Source organism: Zingiber officinale, chromosome 11A (genome assembly GCF_018446385.1).
Source record: "Zingiber officinale cultivar Zhangliang chromosome 11A, Zo_v1.1, whole genome shotgun sequence".
In the NCBI taxonomy this organism is placed as follows: domain Eukaryota; kingdom Viridiplantae; phylum Streptophyta; class Magnoliopsida; order Zingiberales; family Zingiberaceae; genus Zingiber; species Zingiber officinale.
In genome coordinates, this window is record NC_056006.1 from 96705930 (window position 1) to 96722433 (window position 16504).

A 16504-nucleotide genomic window follows, 5' to 3' on the forward strand; every position below is an offset into this window, starting at 1 on the left:
TTTCTTTAGCCCATGGGTCTTTAAATCTTTACCGTCGAAAGCATTGAGCTTAGCACAAATCCAAGACCAACATTGGTTACTGAGAAACAACTCCTATTGAAAAAAAAAAACTCTTATGCATGTTGCTCGCTGAAGTTTATCTTTTCAATTTTTGAAAGGTTTATCTATTTTTCTATAATTTAAGGACGGAATTACTTTTTTTCACTATAATTACTGAAGTTTATCTGTAATTCAATCAGAAAGGACAGCAACACCATCACGTTGCTTGAACAGAATGGCTTAGAGGGTGATTTGTAAACTCGTTGACATATTTGCGATGGTCACTCAGTAGTCAGGTCAGTTTTACTTCCTAGATTGTAGTGAGTAGCGGTTGGTGGAAAGAAAGCATCAATCAGACTCGCTAATGGGGAAGCCAAAGCTAAAGCTGCCACTGAGGACTTCATGTGGAAATCCCTTTCTCCATGGCAAAAGTGGTAGCACCGCAATCCTCTAGCCAAATGCGAGTTGAACACTTCAGCTTCAAACAAAAAACTAGTGCAAGTTGAATTCTTTTTCAACTGCCACTCTGTCAGGAAACAATTCGCTCGATCAATGTGGACCCGAACATTGCACTGCTTGACAGTCAGTGATCCACTTGTTCTGAGTTGTTTTATAGTTAGTAGATTGTGAATGGAGCAGAGTCTCGTGCCTTTTGAAGAGCTTGCGCATGATTTGGAGATAAGATATGTTTTAATTCACACTATGATTTATGATATAATTACATAAAATATATAAATATATATAATGAATATAATTTTGCTATAGGTATAAAATAAAATATTATTATTCCTGTCCGAAAGCTGAATTGATGGACGCTGGGGATGTGGTGTTCCCGTTGACTGGTTGAAGACTCTGCAAGCGTAGATCTTCCGTCGACGTGGACCTGCAAGCACAATACCGAGCCGGGGAGGGGTTCCCGGGCGATGGTCCTCCGATGCTCAAGTAAGATCTCCGGTAGAAAAAAGTAGAGCAAAGGGGAAACGAGAACTGTAGCTACAGTAAAAAAATGAGCATACCTCCGTCAAAATCTGGAGATCCTTATATAGGGCTCACCAGAGGCATGCACGTCCCCCGAGACGTACACGCTCCTCAAAACATACCTGGAATGGATGTGTTAGAAAAGCGTGTCTGACATTATACCTTAATAACACGAGCATATCTCTGACGTGACAGTGGAAGTTTCCACTGTACGATTTTCTGTCTAACCATGCCACCAACCAGACCTCTTGTCGGTGGTACTGGTTCCTAGGAATATATCACCAACTACTCCCTTTGTCCTTTACCGTGTCGAGCGAAGGAACCGCTCGGCTAGCACATTCCCCCGGCCGAGCGGAGGAGCCAGTCGGCTAACGCCCTCGAGGCGACACCAAGGTCGAACCGATTTGGCTGTCCGCTCGGTCAATGATTTGATGTCCGACTCCACTTTGTCGAGCAAGGGATCCTTAACTGTCAGGTTGATACCGTGTCCTTTGTTAGCCGAGCAGGATGGCCGCTCGGCCTTCGTATCTTCTCGTTTTGTCTTATAAGCGTCGGAAGCTCGGTGTCAGGCCGAGCTGTCGAGGTGTTGGGCCGACTACTCTTCCTATTGATCGGGAAGGTAGCTCGTCCGATCGAACATGTACTCTAGATGTTGACCACTTTAACTTCCTACCGTACGGGTTCTCTTTTACCACTAGATCAATTATATTAATGTTTTAGAATTGTAATAACAAATCAAAATTAGAATAGATCTAGAGGAAAATACTTCTAACGACAAACAACACCGTGATTTTTTATTTTTTATTTTTTTATGAATAAGCAATTTGTATTCCGATACGGATCGAATCTATCTTGTCCCAGATCCACCATAGTCAACGCAATCGCACCTCAATTAATAAGAAGGCGGGCGACGCAAACGTCGTTCACTCTGCTCGCCATGTTCAGTTTCTCCCCTAACCACTCTGTCTTCTTTCATGAGGCGGCGGGGGCGGGGGCGGCCCCTCACGGCCTTCTCCCCGACGGCAGTGGCTCCTCTTTCCAGCTCCCGCAGTCTTACTTCGACGGGAGCAGCAGCGCCCACTCGCTCCTCCTCCACCACCACGTCGCCGAACTCATCTACCCAACCTACTCGTCGTCGCCGACGTCCTCCTCCTCCTGCGACTACCTCGACTTCAACGGCCAACCAGCGAGGCGCGTCCTAGGCACCAGAGACCTCCAGGTCGACCAAGTCGCCAACTTTGTCCTCCCGTATTTCCTACAATCCCATCCTGACTCGTTTTTCACGTTCAAAACCGTATCTTTGTTGGGTTCGTGTATCAGGGAATGAATTGTCCGGACGCGAGCCATCGAATGGCGCGATACAGCGCCGAGGAGAGGAAGGAAAGGATCGAGAGGTATCGGAGCAAGCGCAACCGGAGGAATTTCCACAAGAAGATCGCTGTACGCGCACCGATTCTCTCTCCCGTTTCAATTTTGAAGTATCATGGTAATTGCTCGATCAAATCTTTGTCCTTGTCAGTACGCATGCAGGAAAACATTGGCAGACAGCCGGCCGCGAGTGAAGGGTCGGTTCACGAGGAAGGAAGAGATGGAGATTGAGAAGGCGGAGACCGCGACGGCAATCGTCGTAAACTTATTTAGCCATGATACCGGCGAGAGGAAACAGAGGAACAGTCGCAACGTGGAGGTGGACTGGAGGAGCCAGTTGCAGGCGGCGCTGGCGACAGAGGACGAAGCCGACAGCTGCTACAACGAGGAACTCATTGCCAGCTTCACTGACGCCTTGTCCGTCAATCTCTACTCCTAAATACTCAAGAAGGAAATGTACGACAGATGGTAGATTTAGTTGCAGCTGTTGAAACAGAGTAGATTCTGAAGCTGAGTGTTTGAGTCTGTCAGTTGCTAATGTACACCTTAAGACCATAGGAAATTAAAGATTTTCGTGATCTCTCACTAAAAACGCAGTTCATAATTGTAAAAAGAGAATCCAAGCGAGTAGTTCATAAATGCAGCTGCCTGTTACACGAACAGAAGAAAAAGGAGTAGCATAATCTAGAAAAAATAACTAATCTAACAGCTGCCGCCATTAATTCTCTAGAGTTTTCACTCGCTCTAAGGACATATGTAATTATTTTATTAAACAGAATTTTGTTACTCATACTTGACACTACTTCAATTATTATATGTGGATCAATGCAATTTCAGTGCAATAAAATTGATTCTAACAGCAACTCGTATATTAATTATGGTCAAAATTATTATGTGAATTCAAATTTATATTAGTTTTCTTGTTTAAATCAGCTAAATAAAAATTAAATTTAAATTAATTTCGATTCATGAGACAAGCAAAGGAGAAAGGAACCGAAATGTTCTAAATTTAGATAACTCTATAATTTAGATTGCTATAAGGTTGGAAGATAAAGTTGTAACTTTGAATTTTGGATTGACACAATGTAATTGAATATGTTTTTATCAATTTTCTAAGTAATTTTGGGTCTTAGCTAGTCTAGGGATAGGGGTGGAACCATAATTTCACATAAGTTTAATTAGCTAATTAAATATAGTGATGTTCTAATGAAGTTCATAATGAAAAAAAAAAAAAAAAAAGGAAGTTAAACCGGGTTTTGCATGAGACGCGATTGTGCCCACGCCCTATGCCTGTAGTCCTCTCCCTCTCGGCGACCTTTTTTGCAATAGGAAGATGCAACCGGCCATGCCTTCTCAACCTTTTGTTAGTCGACAGTCGAAGATCAGGGCTCTGATTGAGCGTGTGCGAAGGAAATGTTAAATAGGTAAATTTTAGGATAGAATTTTATTTCAGTCGCTAAAGGAATTCTAGTGCTAGATGTCTTGCAAGAGTTTACAGTTGCATGAGAGACAATGATTTCTAGATTTAAAGGAGTTGAAGACGATAATTGAGCACAAGTCTGACAAAATCAAGAGACATTAATTGTATGATGTGTGTGGAATAGAAATTAGTTATTTTAAATATTTTTAATTTATTTGAAATGTATGATTGTTTCAAATTAATATTTAGATAAGAAATATAAAAATAAAATATAATAAAAATTAGTGATAAATTTTAAAACAAAATTATACGTGGTTTTATAAATAAATTAAAATTATATTTGAATGCTATTTGAGACATGTTAACTATAGATTTAAAATAAAATTAGGGATGAATTTTGTAGTTGAAATTAATTTCATTTGATTAAATTAAAAATAAATTTATAAATGTCTTCTTAATTCATTTTTAAAGTAGAGATAGAATATTTTGGGGCTTTTAATTACTAATAGATTTTAGAGAGAGAATATTTTATATCAGACTTTCTTTATTATAGAAAAATAGCTTTCAGTTTTCATCTTTAAAACACTATTTTCTTGGAGTATATTTTAATAACTATCAATAACTAAAACATAATTATGTCACTCAGCTAATCAAAGATATGTGACCAAAAGGATTATTTAATAAATTGATTTAATTTATGAACAAGGACCTAATTTTTTGGTACTATTTTTCTGCAATTCAATTTTACTACAATTTTTCTCCCAATAGATAGGTATATTCTAAAAGCAACTCAATTCGTATAATAATTATGGTCAAAATTATTATAGTAATTCAAATTTTTTTTAATTTTCTTGTTTAAATCCCAAAGTATAAATTAAATTTGGACCAAAATCACTACTATAAATTCAAATTATTAAAATTTTCCAAATAGAACCTTTAAATTATTTTGACAGTTCTATATTTAAATCAATTTCAATTCATTGGACAATAAAGGAGAAAGGAACTGAATTACTGAAATGTTCTAAATTTACGTATTATACCATAATTGTAACTTTGAATTTTGGATTGACACGAATTAGGTCGGTTAGGGTGTAAGTATAATTTCACATAAGTCTGATTATTTAATAAAACATGGTGGTACTTTAACGAAGTTGATAAAAAAATCCTATTTATATGAAAAAAAACAGAATATTAAATAGGTTTTTGCCTAAGATGTGGCCGCTACCCTCATGTCCTCTGTTTGTCGTCCTCTCTCTCGGTGATTTTCTTTTGCAATTGAAAGCTACAGCTAACCATACCCTCTCAACTTTCTCTCGGGCTGTTGAAGATCAATCGTGGGGCATCGTTGCCGGAGAAATCAGGATTTAGGGCTTCAATCGGTCACGTGCAAAGGAAAAAATGAAGGGGCAAATTTTAAAGATTTTTAATGATGAAATTAAATTTTGTTGATATTTAGTGACCTAAATAAATTTCAATTGTTAATTTAGTGACCGAAATTTATTTAGGTCACTAAAATTAATAACCGAAATAATATTCAGTCATTAAATAGTAACAAAATTTAATCATATTTGATCATATCCGAGAGCTGAGTCAATAGACGCTGGGGATGTGACGCTCTCTGTTGGCTCCGCGTGCACTCCGGGATGAGGTGGGCCTCCGGTGAACCTGCAACAAGGTCGAGCCGGGAGGGGTTTTCCGACGACGACCCTCCGACGCTCAAGTCAGACAGCGAAGAAGAGGGGCAGAGTAACGCTACCGTAGCTACAGTGATGAGAAAATTGCATACCTCCGATGAAGTCTGGGAGTCTTTATATAGGACCCCGGAGAGGCGCGTGCACGCTTTTTGAGGCGTGCACGCTTCTCCAAACACACCTCAAACGTGGATGTCAGAAAAGCATGTCTGACGCCATTCCGCAATCGTCCGAGCGTATCTCTGGCATGACAGTGGAAGCTCCCACCGTACGATCCTCTGTACGGCTTGGCCGCCGACCATGCTGTTTGTCGGCGGCCGGTGTCTCGGGGCTGATATCGTCAAGCTACTCCTTTTGTCTCCTTCTGGGTTTTGTCATCTAATGGTCCGGTCGGGACGACCACTCGGTTCTCCTGGCGTACGGGGATGTGAGTGTATCGGACCGACCGGGAAAGTCCACGGTCACCTGCTCGGATGAGATTGCGCCTTCTTGGTCTGTGATTTTTCCGAGCGCCCTGGCCACTCGGAATGGCATTTCTTTTACCTTGAGCGTCGGAAACCCGACCCGTGATCGAGCCGTCTTCCGTCCGGCCTGGGGGGATTTCCGGCCGGGGATCGGATGACCTATCCGCTCGGCAGGACTTTAGGGTTGACCCTCCTGACCTTTGACCTCCACGCATCCTTACCACCGGATCACGTGCCTCCCTCTCAAGTCTAGTTGAAGGAGGCGCTAAGTCCGACTGACTGGACTGTGAGTCTATCCGAGTGACAGCCGATCTGCCACTTTCGATAATACCCTTCTGTCCGGCCTAAATGGAGTCACGTACTGTCGTTCGGCCGACTACTGATGATTATCCTGCCGACCCGCTGGCGGTCAACCCTGACGCCTCTCGGATCTCTTTGGAATGCGTGCAAATCCTTGCCATTAAGGCGGAGCACGCTACCTCTGCTCCGTAATGGGGCTGATTAAATGCGCTCCTGTGACCAGATGCCACGTGGTGCTGCTGCCGTCATCGTACGGCAACGGCGTCGCATCCGATGGGACATTCGGCGGTTTGAAATGAACGGTCAGATATGGGCCTCGGGTCCCGTGACCTGAATCCGACGGTTCGGCGGGACCGAGCTCAACCTTATAAAGCTCTCGTCGTTCTCCTCCACCGCACTTTCGCCTTCGCGTGTCCAGAAGCCTTCTCTTGCGCTCAGTGCTCCGGCGACTTTGTTCCTCGGCATTCCGGCGACCCCTCGCCCTCTTCTTTAGGCCGCCCTCTTTTCCGTAAGGATTTCTTGCCTCTTGCTCCTCTGTTCTCGTGTTTTTTCCCGCATTCTTCGCTGTGTTTGTGCTCCGTGATTACTGTTCTTATCGTCTTTCCGTCGAGCTCCCTGCTCTTCCTTCTGCCTTTGGTCTTTCCACTATTCCGGCAATGGCCAGCTCTTCCCAGCCCGCAGACTTCACTCCTAGCCCATGGTATACTACCATGGAGTCACGGTTCGATCGGCGTGACGCAGAGAACTTAGTTAACGCCTTTGATCTCCCTTCTGATTTCGAACTTATTTTGCCCTCGCCTTCCGCTCGGTCGTACAAACCGCCGCGTGGCACTATTTGTTTTTTCCGCGATCAGTTTACAGTCGGTCTGCGGTTTCCTCTTCATCCCTTCATCGTCGAAGTCTGTAATTTCTTCGGTATTCCAATCGGCCAGCTGGTGCCAAATTCCTTCCGCCTTTTGTGTGGGGTTGTTGTGTTGTTCAAAATTCACGACATTCCCCTCTATCCGGAGGTTTTTTACTACTTCTATTACCCCAAGCAATCCGAACTAGGCACTTATCTGTTCCAGTCTCGGATCGACTTGGTCTTCTTCGATAAAATGCCCACCTCCAACAAACATTGGAAGGAATACTTTTTCTTCCTCCGTTTTCCCGGACGGCTCCCTTTCTTGACCAAGTGGCAGGTCGGACCACCCACCTCTCCCGAACTGAAGAGATATAAGACCCGACCGGACTACCTTCAAGCGGTGAATATGCTAGCCGGTCTGAAGCTCGACATCAACAAGCTCCTCCCTGAAGGAGTGATGTACATGTTCGGCTTAAGTCCGAGCCGAGCCAAACTCCCGAGCAGCTTTGGTAAGAAATTCACTTGTGCATTTGCCTTGAGTACTAACTGATTTCCTTCTCTTTTCTTTGTAGCGAATATCGTAATGGAATCTGTACTGTTCGGGATTCTGAAGAAAAAGGCGGAGGCGATCGAGGCAGCAGCGACTAAGGAAATGGAGCAGATGGGTATTGCTCCGGTCGGCTCTCACGAGGGTGAGAGTGAGACCAATGTGGGGGAGTCAGCTGCTCAGACTTATCCCGTGGAGGTGACGGGTGGTGCAGCCTCCAGCAGGGAACCAACCGTTCGGGAAGAAAGCTCTTATCCGGAGGATGAGCTCCCACTCAACAAGAAGAGACGGCACACTGAGATACCACTTCGTTCGGCTACCTCCGCGGTGCAAGCGTCCGAGCGGACGGGCCCTCTGTCCCCTCGCGGCCAGGCTCCTTCCGTAGAGTCCTTGTCCTCCGATCGGACTCCGTCACAGCAAGAGCCCACTCAGGACCCCATCGTCGCGCAGCTAGTTAGCTCCCTGCCTCCGGTGTCTCGGAGGCCTCGCTGCTCGGCCATACTTTCCAAGTCGTCCGCCCCCGCATCTGAACCCTCCGCGTCTGCTCACACGACGCCGGGCGGGCGCCGCACCATTAAGACCACTCTGCATCTTCCTACCAAGGACTACCTCGCGGAGTCGGATCGGCCCAAGGCCCCTGAGCACATGATCGCCATCCGGGGGCCGCTCGTCGAGGTATGGGCGGACGCCCGAACCCGCGTCGCCACAATGCCTCCCAGCCTGCTGGCTAACAGTCACATGAAGCATGCCACCGGCGTAAGTTTTCTGTCCCCTCAAACTTCTTTATATCGCCCCCTCCCCCCGTTTGGCATTAAAAAAACTCTTTTTTTGTCAGCGATGGGTGGAAGACGTAGCGGTTGCCGCTCGTCTGGCGCTGTTGGAAGATGAGCTGAAGCATCTCAAGATTTCTAGCGGTCCGTCCTCTTCTCAGGGTCCTTCATATGCCGAGCTGCAAAAGGAGCTGGCCAAAACCAAGGAGCAGCTAGAGGCCGAACGGAAGAAGACGGTCGATCAGGCATACATGCTAGACCAGCTCGAAAAGCAGGTCAAAACTTATGACCGCAAGATAGAACTTGCAACTACTCGGAAGAATACCGCTATCGCCGATTTGGAAGCGAAGAATGTGGAGGCTTGCGCCTTGGAATAGCGGGTAAAGGAGTTGGCGAATCTGCTGGACCGCGAAAAGAAGGGTTGTTCAGTCGAGGCAGCGGCTCTCAAAGACAAGCTGAAGACCTTGTAGGAGGTTCTCGAAGTCTCTCGCTCTACTCTTAAGGAGTATCAAGAGGCTGAGCCAAGCCGGTTCGCCGCACTAAGATAGAAGTACATCCGCTCGGCTGAGTTTGTTCAGAAGGTGTGCGACCGGCTCGTCCTTGCATTCGAGTTGGCCATCACCGCCATTGCGGACCACCTGAAGGCCCAAGGTCACTTGCAGGAGTCCTTTGTCATCCCAGTCCGGGAGCATGCAGCGCTTCTTACCAACATACCGAAGAGCGTTTTTGATTATCTCGAATGAAGTGTCTTTGCCATTTTTGTATTTCTGCTGCTCGGTCGGCCAACTTTTGTTTTAACTTCTACTTTTGAATGCAACTTTTGTTCTGTTAGCTTGTTTTCCCCTATTTGTCATTAGTAACCTTATGGCCCGAGTGGGGTCCATGCTCAAAATGCTTCTATTCGTTGGTCCCTTCTGGGATTTAGGATAGTCGCTCGCCTGCCCTTAAGTGTCGGGCTTTGATGCGGCCGCACGACGGCCTTCCGAGCGGAGTATTTATGGTCGTCACTTCGACCCTAGAGTTTAACGTTGCCGCTCGATGGTCTTATGGCCAGGGGGTTTATAGTCGCCGGTCCGACTCTAGAGTTTAACATCGCCGCTCGACGGTCTTCAAGTCGGGGGGTTTATAGTCGCCGGTCCGACTCTAGAGTTTAACGTCGCCTCTATTCAAGCCGGAGGATTTATAGTCGCCGGTCCGACTCTAGAGTTTAACGTCGCAGCTCGACGGTCTTCCGCTCGGACGTTTATAGACGCCGGCTCGTCTCTCGATATTTAACGTCGGAGCTCGACGGTCTTCCGCTCGGACGTTTATAGACGCCGACTCGTCTCTCGATATTTAACGTCGGAGCTCGACGGTCTTCCGCTCGGACGTTTATAGACGCCGGCTCGTCTCTCGATATTTAACGTCGGAGCTCGACGGTCTTCCGCTCGGACGTTTATAGACGCCGGCTCGTCTCTCGATTTTTAACGTCGGAGCTCGACGGTCTTCCGCTCGGACGTTTATAGACGCCGGCTCGTCTCTCGATTTTTAACGTCGGAGCTCGACGGTCTTCCGCTCGGACGTTTATAGACGCCGGCTCGTCTCTCGATTTTTAACGTCGGAGCTCGACGGTCTTCCGCTCGGACGTTTATAGACGCCGGCTCGTCTCTCGATATTTAACGTCGGAGCTCGACGATCTTCCGCTCGGACGTTTATAGACGCCGGCTCGTCTCTCGATATTTAACGTCGGAGCTCGACGGTCTTCCGCTCGGACGTTTATAGACGCCGGCTCGTCTCTCGATTTTTAACGTCGGAGCTCGACGGTCTTCCGCTCGGATGTCCTCCGCATGATCCTTGATGTACCTCTTGGAGGATGTAAGTCGGGCGGCGGATCATTGGGCCGATCGGAAGGAGTGGCTACAACTATTTCGTGGTCGGGCGGAATTTCGTATGTTCGAATGAGACGCAGTGCATCTTCTTCATCGAATCGGTTCTCCATAGTCGTATACCAGAGACCAGGAGCGCCGACGGTAGGCGTAGAAGTACTCGCCATGGTCGAAACAGAAACGATAATCGACAGAAAAACTAAAAGAAAATGCCGACAGAATGCAAAAGGAAGCAATACAGGAGGCGGGTAGCTGGAAAGGAAGGCTTACGGGTACAAGGAAGATCGAGGAAAGGGAGAAGATGGCGAGCGCACCAAACAGGCGGTGAGTAAGGATCGCCGGAGCAGAAAGAGCAGCGTGAAGGCGAAGGAGGATGAAGCAACAGTGCGGCAGAAAATGAGTCGCGAGCTTTATATCGCCGCCCGGGAGCCACCTCCACCGTCCGATCCAGGTCGTGAAAAACGAGGTCATCATCCAGCCGTTCATTTCAAACGGCGGCTGTCCCATCGGAAGTGACGCCACCGCCATACGCTGACAAACGCACGATCGCCACGTGTCAGTTGGATACTGGTCGCATTTAATGAACGCCCCTTACCATGCGCAGCACACGTGATGGGCAGTAGAGAAGAAGGTTCGGCATAAATTCCAGGCAATACAAGGAACGGGCAAGGTACAGCCGAACGGATGAGCATCCCTAAGTCTAGCCGAGCAGATTAATGTAGCGGTCGTTACTCAGTCAGATCGGCAGTCCAGTCAGTCGGACTTCGCCTCCTTCGACTAGACTTGAAGTGGAGGCAAGTGATCCGGCGGATAGAACAGGGGGCCCCCGTTCTATGGGGTCGCCGCCACGTGGAAATCAGAAGGCCAGGTGGACCGGACGGCTGACCGGAGAAGGTTGGGTCGACCTCCCAGCCAGCCGGATAGAAGTCGGGATACTGGCGCTCGAACGAACAATAATGAGGGGCCGAGCGGAAGTCATGCTTGGCCGAAGATATAAGGTAACATAGCGCTAACAGTCCTTGCATAGCACCCTACTGAAATCTCCCCAGCGTATCGATACCAACGGCAGGTCGGACGTGCCGTCCGGCCGGCGCGTAAGATGAGGGCCGTCCGGACAGCACTCCCCGTCCAGCCTGCCGGACGAACCCACCGGCCTGTGGTAGGTAGAGAAAGACAAGAATATCTTATGACAGCTATCAAGCCCTAGGGCTAGGCCATACTCCTAGTCTGACAGCTAGGTGTTCTCCTGTCCCATCGAAGACGTGCTTGGACTGTAGCAGTATGGCGTCAGGTAAGCTTTATGACAGACACATACCGAGGTATGGGCTGCGGATACGTATGTGCCTCGGTGGACGTGCAGGAGCTCCTTCACCACTCTATATAAAGAGCCTCATACTTCGCCGGAGGTACGCGATATACAACCTTGGAGCCACTTTTTTCACCACTTGCTTGCCTGACTTGAGCGTCGGAGGGTCGCCGCCGGGAACCCCTTCCCGGCCCGACTTCTGTGCAGGTTCGCCGGAGCTTCGTACGACCAGTCGAAGACCCACGTCAGCAACCGGAGAGCGCCACGTGCCCAGCGTCCGTTGAGTCAGCGTTCGAACAGGATCATATAGAAAAAGAAGTTAAATAAGGTTTTGCTTGAGACATAGTTGTCACGTCCATGTCCACACCCGCGTCGTCTGTCTATCGTCCTCTTCTTTCGGCTACTTATTTTGAAATAGTAAGCTAGTGTCGACCATGCCCTTTGACCTTCGTTGAGTCAACAACGGAGATCAGCCGTGGGTGTCACCGTTGGAGAGAAATCGGAATTTAGAGCTTTGCGTATGGGAAAGAAAAATGAAAAGATAAATTTTAAAAGTTTTATTAATAAAATTAAATTATATTACTATTTAGCGATCGGAATAAATTTTGATCTATATTTAGTGATTGAAATAAATTTTTATCATTATTTAGCGATTGAAATAAAATTTGATCATTAATTAATGATAAAATTTAATTTTGTTATTACTCAACGACCGTAATAAAATTTCATCACTAAATAGTAACGGTTAAAAGAATTATTATGGTTTTAAATGTCCATTATTTTTAAATTTAAATTAATTATTTTAAATATTTTAAATTTATGATTCTTTCACACTACTATTTAGATAAAAATATAAATATATAATATAATAAAAAATAATGATAAAACTTAAAACGGAATTATATGTGAATTTATAAATAGATTAAAATTATATTTGATTTGATATGTTACTGATTTCATGGATTTAAAATAAAATTTGGGACAAATAATCAAAATTAATTTCGGTTAAATTTAAAATAAGTTTATAAATGATTTTATAATTCATTTCAAAATTAAAGATTTACATTTTTGTTTCAAAATTAATTACTAGGCTTTCACTAACAGATTTTATATTTCATTTCAAACTTTCTTTTTAAAGATGTAATAATAACTTTCGGATATAATTTTTTTTTTCATCTCTATAACTTTTTTTGTTCTGATAGTGTATTTTACTCAACTCATGGATGAATAAAACTTAATTATGCCACTCATACTCAGCTAATCAAAAGATATGTGAACAAGAGCAGTATTTAAGAAATTGTTTTAACTTATGAATAGAAGGATCTAATTCTTTGTATGGTACTACTTTATACAATTAAATTTGAGTGCAATTTTTGTCCCAATAGACTATAAAGTTGATTGTAAAAGCAATTCAATTCATATATTAATTTTGATTAATTTTATTATATAAATTCAAACTTCTATAATTTCTATTAGTTTTCTTGTTTAAATCCCAACAGGTTAAGTAGAATTTTGGACCAAAATCACTACATGAATCCAAATTATCAAAATTTCACAAATAGAATCTTTAAATTACTTTAATATTTTTAAATTTAAGGAACGAAATGTTCTAAATTTACATAATACTAATTGGTTTAATGTTGGATGATAAAATTATAATTTTGAATTTTAGATTGACACAATGTAATTGAATTTGTTTTTATTAGTTTTCTAACTAATTTAGGATTTTAACTGGTCTGTGGTTAGGGTGGAATCATAATTTCACTTAAGTTTGATTTATTTTTTATTTTTGTAAAATATGGTACTCTAACAAAATTTATAATAAAAATTTGTAATTGTATGAAAAAAAGGAAATTATATAGGGTTTTGCTTGAGATGTGCCCGCCGCACCCTCACTCATCGCCCTCTCCCTATCGTTTCTCAAATTTTTTCACAATCGGAAGCTTTCAGTTGTCAGTCGCAGTCCTAGCCTTCTCCCACTTAGTCGTGGTCTCATAAGCTATAGTCAACAACCCTCTGTCTATCATTCTCTTCCTCTTGCTATCTATTTTGCAATAGTAAGCCACAGATAGTTATGTCCTCTCGACCTTCTTTTAGTCAACAACCGGAGATCAATGGTATGATGTCGATGTTGGAGAGAAATTTGGATTTAGGATTTCAATCGGGCGTATGCGAAGGAAAAGGTGTAGGATAAATTTTAAAAATTTTAGCTACGGAATCAAATTTTATCTCTATCTAGCAATTGAAATAAATTTTGATCTCTATTAGTGATCGAAATAAAGTTTAATCATTATTTAATGACAGAAATAAAATTCGGTCGTTAATTAACAACAAAATTTGATTTCATTAATTTTGTTATTATTTAACGATTCTAATAAAGTTCAACAATAAAATTTAATTCGGTCGCTAATTAAGAGAATTAAGTACTAGATGTCCATTGTTTTTGAAATAGAAATTAGTTATTTAAAATATTTTTGATTTATTTAAAATTTGTAATTATTTCAAACTAATATTTAGATAAGAAATATAAATATAGAATATAATAAAAAATAGTGATAGATTTTAAAATGAAATTATAGGCAAAATTATAAATAAATTAAAATTATATTGATATGTTCTTAGTGTCATAGAGATTTAAAATAAAATTAAAGACTAAATTTATATTTAAAATCATTTTTGGTTAAATTAAAAATAAATTTGTAAATATTATTTTAATATGTTTCTAAATTAGATATGAATATTTTCATTTTAAAATTAGTTATAAGGTTTTCACTAATTGATTTTAAAGATGGAATAAAATCTATTTTTTTTAGAAACATAAAATTAACTAGTATTTAAGAAATTAATTTAACTTATATGAACAGAAAGATTAATTATTTGTATGGTACTACTTTATATAATTAAATTTGAGTGCAATTTTTGTTCCAGACTATAAAGTTGAGTTTATTATATGAATTCAAGCTTCTTGTTTAAATCCCGCTAAGTAGCAATTTGGACCAAAATCACAATATGAATCCAAATTATTAAAATTTCACAAATAGAATCTTTAAATTACTTTAATATTTTTAAATTTAGATTAATTCCTATTCATATGACAAGCAAAAAAAGAAAGGAACTGAAATGTTCTAAATTTACATAACACTATTGGATTGGTGTAACGTTGGAAGATTAAATTATAACTTTTAATTTTGGATTGATACAATGTAAGTGAATTTGTTTTTATTCGTTTTCTAATTAATTTATAATTTTAGCTGTTCTGTAGTTAGGGGTAAAACCATAATTTCACTTAAATTTGATTATTTTTGTAAAATATGGTGATCTAAAAAAAAGTTATAATAAAAAATTAAAGTTGTATGAAAAAGAAAATCACATAGGGTTTTGCGTGGCCGCCCTCGCTCATGCCTCTCCCTATCGTCTCTCGAAAGCTTTCAGCCCCAGCCAGTAGCACCAGCCGACAGTCGCCAACAACCGCAGCCTTCTCCCTCCCCGTCGTGATCTCGTAAGCCACAGTAAGCAGCTTACTATCTCATATTCTAAAAGCAACTCAATTCATATATTAATTTGATCAATTTTATTATATGAATTCAAACTTCTATTAGTTTTCTTATTCAAATCCCAATATGTTAAGTAGAAATTTGGACCAAAATCACTACATGAATCCAAATTATTAAAATTTAACAAATAGGATCTTTAAATTAGTTTAATATTTTTAAATTTAAGGAACGTAAATGTTCTAAATTTACATAACACTATAACTTGAATTGGTGTTATGTTGGATGATAAAATTATAATTTTGAATTTTGGACTGACACAATGTAATTAAATTTGTTTTTATTTGTTTTCTAATTAATTTAGTATTTTAGCTGATGGGCGGAATCACAATTTCACTTAATTATTATTTTTTGTGTAAAAGATGGTGCTCTAACAAAATTTATAATAAAAAATTGTAGTTGTATGAAAAAAAAGAAATTATATAGGATTTTGCTTAAGATGTGGCCGCTCCACCCTCCCTCATCGTCCCCTTCATATCGTTTCTTGAACTTTTTCGTAATCAAAAGCTTTCAGTCGTCAGTTGTAGCCCCAACCTTCTCCCACCCAGTCATAGTCTCATAAGTCACCATCAACAGCCCTCTGTCTATCGTTCTCTTCCTCTTATTATTTATATTTTGCAACAGTAAGCTATTGATGATCATGCCCTCTCGACCTTCTCTCAGTCGGCAACCGGAGATCAATAATGGGGCACCGTTCTTGGAGAGAAATTGGGATTTAGGACTTCAATCGGACGTATGCAAAGGAAGATGTAGGATAAATTTTAAAAATTTTAGCTACAGAATTAAATTTTATCCCTATCTAGCGACTGAAATAAATTTTGATCTCTGTTTAGGGATCGAAATAAAATTTGATCATTTAGCGAAATAAAATTCGGTCACTAATTAACAACGAAATTTAATTTCATTCATTTTGTTAGTATTTAGTGATTTTAATAAAGTTCAGCGATAGAATTTAATTCGGCCGTTAAGTAAGAGAATTCCTAAAGTGCTAGATCTCTATTGTTTTCGAAATAGAAATTAGTTATTTAAAATATTTTTGATTTATTTAAAATTTGTAATTATTTCAAACTAATATTTATATATATAATATAAATTTTAAATGTAATAAAAATTAGTGATAGATTTTAAAAAGAAATTATAGACAGATTTATAAACAAATTAAAATTATATTGATACGTTATTGGTGTCATAGAAATTTAAAATAAAATTATGAACGGAATTTATATTTAAAATCATTTTTGCTTAAATAAAAAATAAATTTATAAATATTTTTTATTGGTGCCATGGGGATTTAAAATAAAATTAGGGATAAAATTTATATTTAAAATTATTTTTGGTTAAATTAAAAATAAATTTATAAT

At 41.3% G+C, this 16504-nt stretch overlaps 1 protein-coding gene across 1 annotated transcript; it reads left to right on the forward strand.

The window, feature by feature from the left end:
* Positions 1-1954: 1954 nt before the first annotated feature.
* Positions 1955-2971, forward strand: LOC122032549 (zinc finger protein CO3-like). The gene is made up of 3 exons (XM_042591857.1): positions 1955-2236; positions 2338-2457; positions 2537-2971. Exons 1-3 carry the CDS (start codon positions 1955-1957, stop codon positions 2822-2824), a joined length of 690 nt encoding a protein of 229 aa, XP_042447791.1. The 3' UTR covers positions 2825-2971.
* The last annotated feature ends 13533 nt before the right edge of the window (positions 2972-16504 follow it).

Excerpts from the sequence above, each read along its gene's own strand:
- LOC122032549 (XM_042591857.1), top strand. The coding sequence starts at position 1,955 with ATGTTCAGTTTCTCCCCTAACCACTCTGTCTTCTTTCATGAGGCGGCG. Across the intron at positions 2,237-2,337 it reads TAGGCACCAGAGACCTCCAG|GGAATGAATTGTCCGGACGC; the intron begins GTCGACCAAGTC and ends TTCGTGTATCAG. Across the intron at positions 2,458-2,536 it reads ATTTCCACAAGAAGATCGCT|TACGCATGCAGGAAAACATT; the intron begins GTACGCGCACCG and ends TGTCCTTGTCAG.